At 51.6% G+C, this 17,429-nt stretch overlaps 1 protein-coding gene across 2 annotated transcripts; it reads right to left on the bottom strand.

The window, feature by feature from the left end:
• Nucleotides 1–39: 39 nt before the first annotated feature.
• On the bottom strand, nt 40–9,460 carry TLCD3B (TLC domain containing 3B). 2 transcript variants are annotated; one of them, XM_079945608.1, is made up of 5 exons: nt 9,107–9,460; nt 4,788–4,871; nt 1,926–2,160; nt 1,403–1,498; nt 40–1,089 (listed from the first exon to the last, which is right to left on the bottom strand). In XM_079945608.1, exons 1-5 carry the CDS (start codon nt 9,229–9,231, stop codon nt 802–804), a joined length of 828 nt encoding a protein of 275 aa, XP_079801734.1. In that variant the 5' UTR covers nt 9,232–9,460; the 3' UTR covers nt 40–801. The 2 variants fall into 2 exon arrangements, with proteins under 2 accessions (XP_079801734.1, XP_079801733.1); XM_079945607.1 differs by lacking the exon at nt 9,107–9,460 and adding an exon at nt 5,724–5,868.
• Between the last annotated feature and the right edge of the window lie 7,969 nt (nt 9,461–17,429).

The following is a 17,429-nucleotide window of genomic DNA, read 5'->3' as shown; positions in this document are numbered from 1 at the left end:
TTTATTAGCGGTCTGTAAAGCACCTCCCAGGGTCCCCCGACCCCAGACTGGAGGAAGCCTTGAGAGGTCTGTAGCACCAGGGACATGCCAGGGCCCGAGGGCAAGATGTGCAGCCTAATGGGGAAGGGACCAGGCGGCCCCCCACCTGCCCCCGGGGTTGCTCAGCACTGGGAAGGCTGGGGGGTAGCAACCACCTCCCTCCCCCGACACCCACAAACGAGTTTGCATTTGGACGAATTAATAAAATAAATAAGATTCCTCAGGCTGGCCTCCCCTGGAGAGGAGCAGTGGGGACAGCCAGCCCTGAGCGAGCCCACGGGCACTAGATAGGGTGTCCCCTCCCTCCCAGGTGACAGGGAGTTGAGAGGAGTTTGCAGCAGGGGGGCTGGCATGGCCTTGGCAGCAGGGCCTCCCCGACAATTCTGTGAGTCCTGGTCCCCTCAGGCTCCCCACAGCCTTGAGCCCTAAGCGGTTGGGAAGGGGTGCGTCTTCTTCCTCTTCCTTCGCTTCTCCAGGGCCCAGGGGAGGTGATGGAGACAGAGGCTAGGCAGGAGGGGGTCGACCCTCGCTCGGTTCAGGCACTGTAGGGAGAGGTCCCCTCTCCCTGCCTTCCAACTCACCTGGTCCCAGCCCTCAGCCCCTGAGGGGACATGTCCCCACCCCTTCGGAGTCCATCTGTCAGTTCCCGGGGGCTGTCAGGGCAAGAGGCCACTGGCTCCTCCCCCCACCCAGCAGCCCCAGAGCCCTGTCCCCACGGCGTAGGGGTGGGGTGGGGAGGGCCCCCGGCCCCCGGCCCCACCCTCAGTCCTGGGTCTGACAGGGGGAGGGCGGCCGGGAGCCCCGGGGCCGGAAGAGGCGGCAGGCCCCGCGGCAGATGAGGAAGAACCAGTAGAGCTGCGGGGCTAGGAGCAGCGCGGCGCCCAGGTTGACGTGGGCCGGGATGGCGAGCGGCACGGCGAGCAGGGGCAGGCCCGCGTGCCGCCCGTAGGCCCAGTACAGGTAGGGGAAGAGCAGCACCCGGCAGCAGAGGAAGCTGAGCAGCATCAGGGCCCCGTTCACCTTGTGCAGCAGCGTGTGCTGCTGCTTGTACTGCGGGCGGGGCGGGCAGACAGGGGCGGGGTGAGGGGCGGGGCGCCTCCGGCCACGCCCCCGGCTCAGCCCCCGGGCCACCTCCCCCCTCGGCCCACCTCCCTGCCTCGCCTTCCTCGGACAGGGGCCAGGTTAGGGGCCCCAGGCCCCGCTCCCCTCCACCCGCCCCCCTCCGCCCTGACGCCTCCCCTATACCCCGCCTTATAGCCCCGACTCTTCACCTGTCCTTTAAAGCATCTCCAATCGGTCCCTAAAAGTGCCCGCCCTTCCCCGGTCCTCCTGTCACGCTCAGAACCCCCAGCGCCCCTCTCACCTGGATGAGGATCTTGCCAAGGCAGACGAAGGGGGTGCTGACCTCTGCCATCAGCAAGCAGCCTAGAAAGAAATCTCCCTTGCCTTGACGCCACACCTGAGAGAGGAAGGAAACCGCCTGCCCTGAGCCTGGGTTCCTGGGCAGCACCTGCCCCCCCACCCCCGTCACTTTTGGGGATGCTTCACTCTGAAAGTCTGAGCACAGGTGAACAGTAGCTGAGCTGGGAGCACTAACTCACCGTATCCCTCCAACCATCCTGCAGGTGAGATGGTATTCCTGATACTACAGATGAGGAAACTGAGTCTCAGAGGCAGTGGTGTGTAACCACAGCTCCAAAGCACCACAGCTGGGTGCGATCCACCCTCTTGCTGTTTGGGGCTGGGCTGGAGCTCATTAACCCCTCCATGGGGCCCTCCATCCTGGGCCTGCCCTGCTGCTGGGACCTGGAGCCAGGGCTTCCTAGGCTCCTGCAGTGCTGGCATGAGCAGGACACGGGGCCCTGGCTCTCAGCGGCCCCACTCACCACGGACAGTGGGAAGCACACGAGCACCATGACAGCATGGTGGAGGACCATGAGGAACTCCTTGTGCAGGTAGCCGCGTGCCGCGGCCCAGGTGCTGCCCGGGGCTCTGGTCCCCGCTTCGTCCCCTCCGTGCCCCTTGACCTGGTGCTTGTGCCAGTGACAGAGGAACATGGCGTAGATGTCATAGATGAAGTAGGGCACCGCAAATTGCGTGTAGGCAGAGGAAAGCCAGTGTCTGTCGGGCAGAGAGAAAGGGGGGTCAAGGAGGAAAGGGGATGGGCAGGGCAGTTGCCAGGTGCCGGGGTCCATGCTGGACGCATCACGGGGGTCAGATCTCAGGTGATATTCGTAACAACGCTGAGACGGAAGTGGACTCTCAAGTTACAAGGGTAGAGGGTGAAAAACTTGCCCAAGGTCACACTATCACACAGCTGGTAAGTAGTAGGGCTGGGATTCAAACACCGACTGACCTGAGGACCCACCCAGGATTCATATTCATTCATTCACATTCTCCCTCTCTCTCTCTTTCTCTCTCTCTCTGCAATATGGTGGGAGAAAAAGGAAGAGAGACCAGAAGACAGCCACAGACCTGAGGGCCGAGATAGAGTGAGAAAACAAGCCAGACCAGATCTGAGAAACAGCTGAGATCAGGACGAATTACAGCAGAAGAGTAATTCTGGGAGTGGTGGGGAGAGAGCACATTGGCTGACATCAATTGACTGCTCATTACATGCGGGCACTATTCTAATATTCTAAATCTTTTACATGCACAAACGTATTTACTCCCCACAGAAAGCCTATAAAAAGTAGGTATGGTTGTCACCCCATTTTACAGGTGAGAGAGGCTAGGTAACCTGACCAAGGGATCAACATGAGAAGTCTGGCTCCACAGCTCTCCCTCTCAGCCCTGCTGTCCCCTAGAAGATTCGAGACAGGGGTCCCAGACAGGCCGCACTGGGGAGTTGGTGGTGCTGTCAGCGGTGTTTGCTCTGCTTGAATGTGGCCCCATCTCTTGTTTTTTCAGGTACAGCCAAGCATTATGGAGAAAACGCTGAGCAAAAGGAGTCAAGAGCAGAGAAAGTTCCAGGCACTTAGTGAGTAAACAAAAATGAAAAGTGCATGAATACGCAACATTGCATTTTTCTTCTCGAGTCAGCACTTGAAGCACCTTCTCTTAAATCTGCAGTCCTGTGACAGGTCCGAGGTGGGGTGGGAGGTCGAAGAGGCAGGCCCAGGGGAACTCGCCCAGCTCGGTGGAGGGATGAAAGCAAAGTCAGCCAGAAGGGACGCAAATATGAGGACAAAATAAGAGCAGCTGCTGAAGGGAGAAGTGGAGTGAGACCTGAGGGCAGGGCAGCTGAGGACCAGGGGTGAGATGGAAACAGAAGGTGAACCCTGGGGAAGGCTGGCCTGGAAGGGGACAGGCAGCCCACTCTAGCAGGGATGATTTCAGGAAAAGAGAAGCAGAGACCCATGCTGGAGTGTGTGACCAAGAGGGAGAGAGAGAGGAGAGGAGGCAGTGGCCCAGGTTAGAGACGAAGGGCAGGAAGGTGGAAAGGGGTCCCACTGGCCCAAGAGAAGTTAGAGCAGAGAGTGGCCTGGAGAGTCAGTCACAGCAGACACGGTGACACCACTAGCTTGTGGGGCTCCAGGACCTCCAGGCCCTGGGCTCCAGTGTGCAGGGTTAAACCCATTCCCACCCTCTTCAGCAATTAGATGCTCAGAGGTAGGAACAGCTGTTGCCCCTGGATTAACCCTGATCCTTCCCACCCACCTGAGGATTAAGCGGGGAGGGACAAGAACAGACTGGGTGGGGCGGGGGAGAAAATGTAAGAACTGAAAAGTGACCTCTGTAAGAAGGCGAGAGAAGGGAATGTGTGGGGATCCAGGCTCATCTTAGACCCGGGGGTGGGAATGGGGGGAGAGGACAAGAGGAAGCCAAGTCCCCGGGGTGGGGGTCTGAAGAAAGAGTTTAGCATCCACTCTGTGTGGCCAGAACTGCTCTAGGCGTTAGACACACACAAGTCAATTCCTCCTCGCAGCAGCCCTTCCAGGGAGGGATGGACCTCAGTCCACAGATGAAGGAACTCGAGGGAGACAGGGAATGTCTCTAGGTTGGGGCATCCAGACAATGTCCCTGGGGCTCAGCGCCACCAGAGGAGGGAACAGGACCAGAAGTTAAGCGTGGGGCGTCATCAGCACCCTCACCGGCAACTCTGCGGCGGCGGCCCGTGGGTCAACTAGAGCTGCCCGTCAGCACCACGGACAGGGCCCCTCTCCTCCCTCCTCCTGCTCTACCTCTCAGGCCTGGGGTTTTGGCAAGCGCCAGGCACTGCAGCAGCTCCCAGTGCCAAATTTTGGCCTCTTCACCCTCCACTCCCCACCCCACTGCCTAACCACTGGTGGCCTTGTTTGTGTCATCTGTCCCTCTCATGCATAGAGCTGGGGCTGGACACCTGGATTCTGGGGGGAGGGGAGGGGTGAGCCCGACATGAGTAGAGAAGCACCCCAGTTGGGTGCTGATTGGAAATGGGGTCCGAGGGGTGAAAGGGTGGGAGGAGGTACGGGAGGAAACAACCTTCAGAACCTACTATGATCCGAGAGGCCGGGAAGCCTAGGAGCTGCTTTGAGAATCCTTTTTGCTCCCCGCTCCCTCTCCTCCTGGTTCTGACCTTTAAGGACAGGATGTGGATAAATTTATCCCTGGGTGTTGAGTTGCAGCTACTGCAGTTGACTTGCTCAGGCTCAAGTTAAGGGCTTGGGGACCACTGAAGGAGCCCCCTAGATGACCTGGGGTACTCAGGGGTCACACACACACACAGGCTGCTGGAACGGGGGCTAAGGTGGTCTCATGGCACTTACTGGTCATCTATGATGTGCTTGCAGGAGGTGGAGACGATGTAGCCAGCTGTGGAGGCCATGACGGCTTGGACAGAGGACACTAGCCTAGGGAGGAAGAGGGAGCAGCAGTAGAGGCAGGAGACGCGCCCCTCGGTTCCTCCTCCTTACTGACCGGTTTCTGCACTTCTTGGGTGCTCCCTGCCCATCTTTCCCCAAGGCTGCCTTGCCCGGGACTCAGCCACACCACCTCAGGCTCCTGGACTGGCCCGGCTGCTACTCCTCGGTTCACCCATTCCTCACTGGACACTGAGTTGCCTTCCTCCAGGAGGACACCAGGGAGGTCATCGTGAGGTGAGAAGCTGCTGAGCACGAGTGGCTGATGACAAGGTGTCCCTTCCAGGGAAGTGGGGGGGCACAGCACAGGATGGCAGGGGGAAGCCCACGGGCCTGTTCTGGCACCGTCAGCTGCCCAGTCATGGTGCCGGTTATCCCATGGCCCCTCGGTTGCCTCTGATTCCCCCTGGTCACTTTCCCGCTCTCTCATTGCGTGCCACCACGCTCCCCTCCCCAACTCTGGCCCGGATTCCAGGGTGTACAGAGTTCCACTGTTCACTCCTCTGTCCCTCATTCCCCCAAACACATGCCCCGAATAATACACAGCTCTGTGCCCCTTGCCTTGCTCTCTAATATCCTATAGGGATGTTTTAGTCACAGGCCGGACCTGTTTTGGAGGGTGGGAGGGTGAATGGGAAAGGGAGGGAGAGCAGTCTGAATACTAGTAGACCAGATGGCTGGGCTTGGATGCGGTCTCCCGGGACAGCGAGTAAGGCAGCGAGGAGAGAGGGAAGCTTGGAGGTAGAGCCCACCGACCACTTCAGGAGCCCCCAGTCCCCACCGGGCCAAGGGTCCATTCCATCCCCATAGAGCCTGGGGCGGCGGGGAAGGGATGCAGTTTACCTGGCTGAGACAATGACCGCGTCGGCCTCCCCCCAGCGCAGCTGGGGCAGCCGCTGGAGCGTGTTCTTGGAGAGCAGGAAGAGTCCGGGGAACACCACCCCTCCAGCCACCATTGGGGTCAGCATGGTGCTCAGGCCTCGGGCAGGGAGCCGAGCGAGCGGCCGAGAAGGGACAGGGAGGCCGAGCTGAAGGGAGTTAGAGGTGGAGAAGGGACGCCAAGCCGGGGAAGGAGAGAGAGAAAGAGAAAGGGGCACAAAGGGGACAGGGCAGGGACGGGATGGGGCTGTCGAGTCAGACCAGAGGACCCGAGAAAGGGAGTTAGATGAGACTGGGGAAATGGGGAGAGACCGGGGACAGGGAGGACCCGAGAAAGGGAGCAGGAGAAAGCCAGCCAGAGGGTTGGGAGAGAGCCGAGGAGGGGAGGACCGGGTGAGAGGACAGAGGGAGGGGGTACAGGACGAGGAGGATGCGGATGGGGGAGGGGAGGGAGAGAGGCAGGTGGGGGGGGGCTTACGTGGAGAGGCTGGGAGGGCCCGAGGAGGCGGGGTGGGAGGTGGGGGGTGGGACTGTGGTGCCAGCTCTGAAAGGGAGGGAGGGGAGACAGAGGAGCAGCCGGGCAAGTGGTCAGCGGTCAGCACGGCTCTCCCGCCTCTCGCTGCCGCCACAGTGCCCGCGGCCCGGCCGGGAGGCTGTACGGGGCATTATGGAGAGTTCGTGCCCAGCCCCCTGCCCCCTCGGTGGGGAGGGGGAGGGGGACGGGAAGTCGCCGGCTCGGGGAGGGCGGGGGAGGGGGAGGGAAATGATGGCACCGACCAGACACCAAGAAACCGGACCTGCAGCAGCATCTCCCCATGCAGCTCTGAACCACAGCGGCGGCTGCGACAGAGGTGGGGGGAAGCGGAGAAAGAGGGAGGGGGAGGCCCTTAAAGAGACAGCCGCTGCGGCAGGCACAGGGGCCTGCCTGGGAGGGTCGGCCTGGGAGGGCCAGGGGAGGGTCGTCTCTCCTCTTGGGGAGGGAGGTGGCCTGGGGCTCCTTGGCCAGCTGGGAGGAGGCCCTGGGCCCCCAGATGGGCCTGACCCCGTTTCCCACCAGTACTTTGCAAATGCCTGCCATTTCCTCCTCTGCCGAGGCATCTCAACATGTGTCCCTCAGCGGCCTTGGGGTCCCAGCTTAGGGGCACCCACCCCGGCAGAGAGAAAGAGGATTCCCTGGGGGGGGGAGCGGGAGAAGTTGGTGCATCTTGCTGTCTCTGAAGGATGAGTTTAAGGAACAGATGGGAATAAAAACACCTCAACACAGTATCCTTTGGGCTCAGAGACCCCCACGTCCCTCACCCCAATGGGAGGGAGGGAAACTCTGAGGTATATATACATGAGGTGCCTCTGGTCCCAACGCCGCCGCAAGACTGTCCTATGATCTCCTCTAACTATTGTAACAGCACTGAGGTAACGACATGTGTCCCCTTTTTACAGGTCAAGAAATGGTCCTGAGGCCTTCAGTGACCCTCCCCAAGGTCACATAATTCAGAAAACGCGAGAGACCACTCATACTAGGCGGCAGGGTTTGAAGAGGGTGGGGAAGTGCTGCTTCTCTGAAAACCCACTTCAAGCCCGATGACGCCCCTGCCCGTGTCCTTCAGGCCTCCCCTAAGCCCTGGTCACTCTCTTTTTCTTCAGGTTTATTATGCTCCTGGCTCCCCTTCCTCTGCAACTTCACAGCCCAGTTTCCATGTGGGAAAGGACCCTGGGGATTGGCTGATTCAAGCCCCTCATTCCACTGCAAGGAAACCAAGGCCCAGTGACTTGACCAGAGTCCCACTGCAGGTCAGAAGCCCCACCAGAACCACACTGGCCTCTGAGCTGCTTCTCACCCTTTCATGCTGCCTCCCTGGAATTTGGCCTTCTCGTCCTGAAACCAACTGCCCTGTAGACTTCTGCATGACGTGGGGCCCTGCTACCCAAACCATACTTTGGTTTTCAAGCCTGTCTTAAGATACGCCTCAATAGTAACGCTACGATTTGCCTTTGCCTGTCCAAAGCCCATGCCATCACCTCCCCAAAGGACTGGGATTTGCAATTTTGTGCTGCCCTCTAGTGTCGTACTGCGGGAACAGACCCTGGCCTTAGGCAGCAAGAGTGAGGGACAATTTTAGAGACAATAGTGGACCTAGCTTCCTGACCTCAGCGCTTCACTTAAGGGGAAAAGGGACCCAACTTCCTGAGTGTTTACTATGTGCTGGGGACGGGGTACGGTGGTTTATCTCATTCTTATTTAATCTTCCCAGATGGTAGTATCTTTGTTTTATAGACAGGAACCTGAGGCTTAGAGATTCAAAAAAAAAAAATAGACAAAAAACCTGCCCAAGATAACCTAGCTATGAGAATTGGCAAAGCTGGCTTTCAAACCCATGTTTGCATAGCTCCAGAGCCAAAGGTGAGCAAGGCCGCAGGGCGGTGCTGAGCTGTGGGGAGGGCCACAGACCTGGTGAAGGAGCTGTGGCTTCATTTTGGATAGTGGGCATTAAAGCAGATAGAGATGGGTTTTTTGTCTTCCAGACACCCAAGTAAGTTCTGCCTTCTGCCGGCTCCCTCTCCTCCCTAAGGTTCACAGTTATGTTACTAATCGTTGTCAAATAGGCCATAGATTTGCAGCACAAGGGCCCAGGCCAGTCCATAAACATGTTTCGTTTGGCCAGTATGGTGTTGCCAGTATAGTATTTTCTTAAATTCTAAGTTATGTGTCAGTGTTTAAAAATTAGATTTCACATAAAAGCTCAACTTCTTTTAAGAAAAAAATCAGAAGGTCAGACAACATTGGGCCCACACTCTTAACTCCATGATGTCTGGCTGGAGCCGAGCAGCTGCTGCCCCCACTGGATGGCATGAAAGTAGTCTTCCAGCTCACACAGTCCCCACAGAGCCAACATCTCTTGTGTCACTTGCGGGAGTTTGCAACCCCTATTTTATTTTATTTTATTTTGGCCACATGGCTTGTGGGATCTTAGTTCTCCGACCAGGGATTGAACCCGGGCCCCTGGCAGTGAGAGCACGGAGTCCTAACCGCTGGACTGCCAAGGAATTCCCTACCCCTATTCTACAGACGTGAATTCACCTGACCCTCACACAACATCTCCACGAAGAATGGAAGGTGAGTATTCTTATTAAACCCATGGGGTTTACATGGGGGCTCTGAAGTTCAGAGAGGTTAAATGACTTGCAAGAGATCCCACAGCCAGTGTCTTTTGATTCTATATCTCCCACCCACCCACGCTCACATACACACATAGTCTGCTTCTGCTCTTATCACTAGCTCTTCCTGAAAGTAGGAGATCAACTCCACCAGCCCTGGCCCCAGGAAGGATGCCCTCACCCTGTCCTCTTACTTGGATGCCACCAGAACGGCCTCTGGTCTCTCCATCCGCAGGTTGGAGTGATTCTGCAGACCCCAGCAGAGGAGAGCAAAGCTCAGCGGGAAGAAGATGCAGCCCAGTACAAAGAGCAGGGTCATGCCTGTCTGGGGTAGAGAAGGTGAGAAAAGATGGCTGTGAGAACACCTCAACACAGTGTCCCTCAGACCCTCCCTTCACCCCAAAAACTCAAGGCCTACGGGATCCATCTTTCATAACTATCAAAAGCCATCAGGCGTAGCTCTTCCCCAATCTCTTCGAGATCCTTAATGCACTTTAAATATGCCTCATCCAGAGCAATTGGACATCCTAATTTTTGGTTATCAATCCATTTCCTACACTTTTATTCATTTCCTCTGTAATTCCTGAAGCTGGCCTGCACCTCCCAGTCCATCTCACACCTTAAAATTCCCTCTTTCTCTTTCAGCTCTTAAGTATGTGCCTGCTCTTTCTTAACTCACCCCATCCCATCCTCTGTCCCCCCACCCCAAGCTCTTTGTGTCACCTCTCCCCTCTCCTAGGTCCTCACCTCGGAGGGGCAAGGTGGAGGCTAGAGAGGGAGGCTGGTGGTTCTCATCAGTGCCCAGAACTCAGAAAAAAAGGAAGGAGGGGTGTTCAAATTGTAAAGATAACTGAAATTTTAAAAATAATATTTCTTTAAAAAGAAAAAGAAAACTCAAGGCATTATCCCATTAAAGAAACAAACAAAACATGGGAAAACCTTTGAAAACATATATATTTACATATATGTTATTTTTGTCTGGAAAAGCCTCCCCTCCCATCCACTCCAGGGAGGGGAGGTGTGAGGAAAGCCCAGGAGAGATGTAGGGAGTCAGGGCCTGCCATCCTGCACCCCTTAAGCAGCTTTGAGGGGACCTTCTCAGGATACAAGGAAAGCGTCAAACTGCAAGGGCATGAGGCGGAGGCAGCTCTACAGAGGCAGTTGGAGGGGGCAGGAACATCACCTTCCTATTGGTGGAATGGTGGACGGTTTGGAATATGCCGTCTTCCCATTGGCCCACTTCTTGACAACATGTGCTCTATCATATGCTTCCTGGAGAGTGCCTGCTGGGGGGGGGGGGCGGGGGGGCATTGGGGGGGTAACCTTCTAACACAGAATTGACTAATTAGCTTTCGTTGATGGCTTGAAGCACAGCTAGGATTCAGGGGTGGAGCTGAAAGAGGGGACCGGATGAGGAGGTGGGGGAAATGAGAGCAGCCTAAGCAGTCATTGCTTTAAAAGGCAGTACAGGGTAATAGTTAAGATGGCAGTTCCTAGGGTGGGACCATCTGGACTTCAAATTCAGACTCCACGGATAATAAAAGAAACATACTGTATGGCTCCATTTGGACGACGTTCAAAACAGGCAAAATATCTCCTGTGAAAAATCGGAACAGCATTTAACTTGGGGGAGGTATTGACGGAGAGGACACCCCAGGGAGCCTTCTGAGGGGTTGGGAATGCCCTTATATGGATCGTGGGCATTTACACAGGTACGCATCCTCAAGGCATACTCTTCTAATGTGTGGAAGTGGGGAGTCTTAACCACTGGACCGCTAGGGGATGCCCTGGAATTTTTAAAATGCTAAACCATCTTAGGCTCTTCCATTCCCTGAGTGATAGTTGGCCAGTCTCTGTGGGCCTCAATTCTTTCATCTGTGAAGTTGGGATAATAATAATGCCAGCTCATTAAATGCTAACTATATAGCATTTACTATGGGCCAGACACTGATACGAGTGCTTAAAAATATCAAGTCATTTCCTCACAACAACTTTGTTAATGGGGATTATTATTGTACCCATTTTACAGATGAGAAAACAGAGGCACGGAGAGGTTTGGTACCTTGTCCAAGGTTACACAGTCAGGGAGTTAATGAGGTGGGATTTTTTTCAACCCTATTTTCTGACTGTATTGGTCTCTCTAATATTAAGCAGATATAGAAAACTCGTAAACTCATTTCCTAAAGAAACTGAATGGTTAAGGAAAAAAAAGAAACAAAACATTATTGACTACAATTTAGACACGTCAGTGACATTTTCAGAGCTTATCTCTGTTAACTGTTTTACTTGTTTCCTCCATTTTCTCCCCTCTGGATAGGCCTTTGAAAATTAAATTCAAGGTTAAATCAAGAGCGAGATAAGACTGTTGAAGATGAGGACTCTGGTTGCCTAACCGGTATCATCCTTATCACCTTCTTTATTTTGGTGGAGACTGAAATGTGCCTACTTAAAAAACTATATTTCCCAGCCTCCCTGGTAGTTAGAGGTCTGGCCAATGTGATGTAAGCCGAAGACTTTATGTGGGGTTATGAGGAAAGCACCTTTTTAAAAGGCAGACAATGCAGTCAGAAAGAAAGAACTATAGGCAGCCCTTAAACATGTGAAAAGATACTGAACTGAGGTTTGAGACTAGGCAGCCTGACTGGAGTCTGCCCTGTTACCTTGTCTACTCCTGTGTAAGCTCATTTAGAGGATGAAATAGAGATAACATGGATAAACTTCTTCACACAGCGTTCAGGGCCTGTTAGCTGCTATTATCATGAGCACCTGCAGTATACAAGGCACTAAAATACTAATATACTTTCTCTACCTTCTCTCATTTAAGCACCACAACAACCTTACAAATAAGTTCCTCATTTATAGCTGAGAAGACTGAGGATCAGAGAAATTAAATGACTTGTCCTGGGATTGCAGAGTAAATGGCAGAGCTAGGACTCAGACTCCGTCAACATGACTGCTGCCTTTCACATCGGGAGCAGAGGAGGGGAGGAAGAGGGAGGAAGAGGGAGGAATCTAAGAGGGGAGGTCCCTCTGGTGCTGAGGGCCAGTCATTTTCCTCCGTAGCTGTGGCTTACCCTGGAACAGAGAATGAGGAAGGGAAGAGTCCTTGGCCATGAGCTGGTAAAGGTCAGGCCCTAGTTTTACTGGAATCTGGACACTGTCTTCTACATTTCTTTATTTCCTTATCGGGTTCTTCCTGTTCAGAGTAAAATAGTTCGAGGCTGCATGGGCTTGTCTGAGAGATAAATAATGAGGGGAGAAAAGGAAAATTGTGGTTTAGAGGAATGGCTTGCACCATTTTTTTTACAGTGAGCCTCAAGAGAGACTTTTATTTCATGACTCAGCACCGGCAGGCACATGCCAAACTGAACTGAAACTTTCTCAGGATACTTTCTGATCCTGATTATGTGTAGCGCACGCCGTACTATATCATTGTTCCCCTTTATCATTTTTCCTCCCCAAATGCTTATCATGACCCATTAAGCCGATTTCATAATCCACTTATGAGTAACAACCCAAGTTGGAAAAATCTTGGTTAAGAGCAGTATTTCTCAACTCTCAACTTCTTTTTAACTATTGCTCCCCAAGGCTTTTTTAGACATTTTGTTTCCTAATCACCATTTCTCATGAACTTATATACTATATGTCTGTGCTTTGTATATCTAAAAGATATTTTTCACCCGCCGAGAACCAATTTCTGCCCTCTTGGGGGGTAGGGGGTGCTATTTCCCCTGTTGAGAACGCACCGGAGACATCATACCAACTCGTTTTCTGAGCCACCTTTACACACAGCATCCCAACATCCAATGAAATAGTATTAGTCCCATTCTGCAATGAATAAGCTGAGGCTGAGAGGTTATATTAATTCTGAAGATTGAAATGGCTGGTAAATGGATTGGGAATCCAGAGACCTACCAGATCCTAGCTCAGCTGCTTAATTATCTTCTCCAAAGTTTCGTTCCCTCACATGGAAAATGGCGGAATTGGTCCAAAGAAGTGTTCTCTAAACCTCAGGGGTTTTTTCCCCCCTATTTGAGCTAATAATAGGAGACATTTTTACAGCATATACTAGGTGTCAGGCACCAGTCTACCCTTTTCACATACATTAATTAATGTAAGCCTCACAATAACCCAAGAGGGAGATGCTATTATTACTTTCTCTTTCCGGTTGAGGGAATTGAGGCACAGAGAGGTTGTGTGACTTGCCCAAGGTCATACGGGTAGTAAGTAGCAGAGCTGGGATTTGAACCTAATAATATGAGTTCCAGAGTACCTGCTTTTAACCATGTACGTTAAAAGAAAACTTTTTATCAGTAAACAGAAAATAGAAAACCAGTATTATTTGTTGTAAATAGAAGGTAACAAAAAATAAAATGAAAAAAAAACACTTGTTCTTACATTCTCACTAGACATTAGCACGTGCTCAGAATTCTGAGCTGGAGGCCGCCCTCTCTCTCTTTGTTAAAGACAAGAGAAGCATGGATAGAGAGGTGTCAAAGGGCTTCTGGCAGCGCAATGAGACTTTGTCCTGGAATAATCAGAAGCGTTGAAAGGGAATTGGAAAGAGAATGGCTTTCAGAGGTGTGTGTGTGTGTGTGTGTGCGCGCGCGCGCGCGCCCAGGGGCGCGCGGGCGCAGCGCTTTCTTGCTTAATGGCTGTACCACCTGAAATAAACCCAAAATGGGATGCATTCCACACACCGTGGTCCCTTGTCTGGGCGTTCCAGGAGGGTCTGAACATCCCGCGGAGGAAGGGAGATGCCAGCCAGTTCTGGCGTGTGAGTGCAGCCCCTGGCTACACGCGCCTCTGGAAGGCAGCAGGCAGCGCCCGCGTGGAGACGGGCAGCGTGGGGTGGCGCTGCCCCAGTGCCCGTCCAAGCTCCCACTACTTCGGCCGCCGCTTTCCCGCTCCAGCCTGGCTTCCCAGGTGGGTCTCTCACCCCCAAGTGGACCTCACAGACCTGTCACACAATTCACCCCGGGCCTGGAGTTTACCGTTTCCTGCTCCTTCAGCCTCCGTTAGGTCCAAATGCTATCTTGCGCATCCTCTTTACCTGTGTGCCGTGCCGCCGCGGCCCTGCGGAGGTGTGCAGGTGTGATATCATCGAAGCCTGTGAATAAGTAAACGATAAACAGCCAGAAGTGGCCTGTTTCCCACATGATACCCAGGGAAGGGTCCAATTCCCCCTCCCCGTGCTCTGGGGTGTGTCCTGGACAGTGCGCCAGATCATTTATTATTTAGTGTTAGGTTCCAGGCAAGTTCAGTCGCACCCTTCATCTCTACAATAGAAAAGGCCGCCGAGGGGGCACAACAGGTGAGTTGGAGTGAGAAAACTAAGCGTCCAGACCCTTTTTCTCCCATACGTTGTCTGTGTGACCTTGATCAAGTGTCAGAACCTCTCTGAGCCTCAGCTGAATACACACAAAGTCCCATTGCCTGGACTTAAATCTTAGTTCCGTTACTCATTAGCCAGAAGAATTTGTGCTAGTGATTTAACTCCTCTGCGCCTCAGGCTACTTATCTATAAAATAGGGACAAGAGCAGTACCTCTACATAGGACTGTGGGATGACTGAATGAGATGTATGTGAACACAGTTCCTATGTGGCACATTGTAAGTATTCATTGTGACAGTCATTAATAGTTCTTGTTGTTCTATTTTTTATTTTTTTTAAATATTTATTTATTTATTTGTCTGCACTGGGTCTTAGTTGCAGCTCATGGGATCTTCATTGTGGCATGTGGGCTCTTTAGCTGCAGCATGCAGGATCTTTAGCTGCAGTATGCAAACTCTTAGTTGTGGCATATGGCATCTAGTTCCCTGACCAGGGATCAAACCCGGACCCCCTGCATTGGGAGAGTGGAGTCAGCCACTGGACCACCAGGGACGTCCCACGTTGTTCTATTTTTTAATGACCCCCGTTCTGTGCCAGCAGCTCTGCATACATTTCCTCTAATCATCACAACGAGCCCTGCCAGTCTCTTATGTAATCCCTACTTTCCAGGTGAAGACTGAGGGTCAGGGAGGTCAACTGACTTGCCCAAGGTCACACAGACACATGGTGGCAGAACTAGAATTCAAACCTAGATCTTGCCTGGTTCTAAAATTCCTTCTCAACTAGGTCCTAATTCATTTCTATCTGTAAAGTGAAAATGATGGCTTCTGCCACTGAGGTCTACTGTTAGGATGAAATAAGATAAAGTCTGTGCACTGATGAAAGAAATTAAAGATGATACAAACAAATGGAGAGATAAACCATGTTCTTGGATTGGAAGAGTCAACATTGTGAAAATGACTATACTACCCAAAGCAATCTACCGATTCAATGCAATCCTTATCAAACTACCAATGGCATTTTTCACAGAGCTAGAACAAAAAAATTCACAATTTGTATGGAAACACAAAAGACCCCAAATAGCCAAAGCAATCTTGAGAAAGAAAAACGGAGCCGGGAATCAGGCTCCCTGACTTCAGACTATACTACAAAGCTACAGTAATCAAGACAGTATGGCACTGGCACAAAAACAGAAATATAGATCAATGGAACAAGATAGAAAGACCAGAGATAAAGCCATGCACATATGGTCACCTTATCTTTGATAAGGAGGCAAGAATATACAATAGAGAAAAGACAGCCTTTTCAATAAGTGGTGCTGGGAAAACTGGACAGCTACATGTAAAAGAAGGAAACTAGAACACTCCCTAACACCATACACACAAATAAACTCAAAATGGATTAAAGACCTAAATGTAAGGCCAGACACTATAAAACCCTTAGAGGAAAACATAGGCAGAACACTCTATGACATAAATCACAGCAAGGCCCTTTTTTGACCCACTTCCTAGAGAAATGGAAATAAAAGCAAAAATAAATGGGACCTAATGAAACGTAAAAGCTTTTGCACAGCAAAGGAAACCATAAGACGAAAAAACAACCCTCAGAATGGGAGAAAATATTTGCAAATGAAGCAACTGACAAAGGATTAATCTCCAAAATATACAAGCAGCTCATGCAGCTCAATATCAAAAAAACAAATTACCCAATCCAAAAATGGGCAGAAGACCTAAATAGACATTTCTCCAAAGAAGATATACAGATTGCCAACAAACACATGAAAGGATGCTCAACATCACTAATCATTAGAGAAATGCAAATCAAAACTACAATGAGCTATCACCTCACACTGGTCAGAATGGCCATATCAAAAAATCTACAAGCCATAAATGCTGGAGAGGGTGCGGAGAAAAGGGAACCCTCTTGCCCTGTTGGTGGGAATGTAAATTGATACAACCACTATGGAGAATAGTACGGAGGTTCCTTAAAAAACTAAAAATAGAACTACCATACGACCCAGCAATCCCACTACTGGGCATGTACCCTGAGAAAACCATAATTCAAAAAGAGTCATGTACCACAATGCTCATTGTAACATTATTTACAATAGCCAGGACAAGGAAGCAACCTAAGTGTCCATCGACAGATGAATGGATAAAGAAGATGTGGCACATATATACAACGGACTATTACTCAGTCATAAAAGGAAATGAAATTGAGTTATTTGCAGTGAAGTAGATGGACCTAGAGTCTGTCATACAGAGTGAAGTAAGTCAGAAAGAGAAAAACAAATACCATATGCTAACACATATATATGGAATCCAAAAAAAAAAAAAAAAAGTTCTGAAGAACCTAGGGGCAGGACAGGAATAAAGATGCAGATGTAGAGAATGGACTTGAGGACACAGGGAGGGGGAAGGGGAAGCTGGGATGAAGTGAGAGAGTGGCATGGACATATATACACTACCAAATGTAAAATAGATAGCTAGTGGGAAGCAGCTGCATGGCACAGGGAGATCAGCTCGGTGCTTTGTGACCAACTAGAGGGGTGGGATAGGGAGGGTAAGAGGGAGACGCAAGTGGGAGGAGATATGGGGATACATGTATATGTATAGCTGATTCACTTTGTTATAAAGCAAAAGCTAACACAACATTGTAGAGCAATTATACTCCAATAAAGATGTTTTAAAAAAAAAAAGATAAAGTCTGTGAAGAGGCCTCTGCTGATGCTCAGCTCAGCTCAGCTTCTTACTCCCCCGGGGATAAGAAGTAATTATCTAAGCCTAGGCCTTTCATTTTCATAATAAGGAGGCTGGTGAACCCCTCATTGTCTCTGGGAGGCAATATTATCTGATGTCCATAGGAGGGGGTTGAAAGTATCAGATCAAAATCAGAACTGCCAGGTTGCCTTCCCATATGCAAGCCCAGGTCTGCAGAGGTGTCTTTCATCTTCTTGGTTTTCTCTGCGTCTCAGGCCTCCCACCCACCCCATGACGATTAGGACATCATCTGTTACTCTCTTTCCCAGGGGCAGTGTAAAACTACAGGTGAGAATATCTAACATCGCCGGCTTTGAACTTTAGAAAAAGGGAGATCTTATGGCTATTCAGCTATTGTGAAGTCAGTTTCTCCCTGCCTCCAACAATTGGTGTGATGTGGGTAGAAGTGGGGCCCTGGCAAAGT

Source organism: Stenella coeruleoalba (assembly GCF_951394435.1).
Source record: "Stenella coeruleoalba genome assembly, chromosome: 15".
Classification (NCBI taxonomy): Eukaryota; Metazoa; Chordata; class Mammalia; order Artiodactyla; family Delphinidae; genus Stenella; species Stenella coeruleoalba.
The sequence above is the reverse complement of the archived record's forward strand: the minus strand, read 5'-3'. Positions and strand labels throughout refer to the sequence as shown.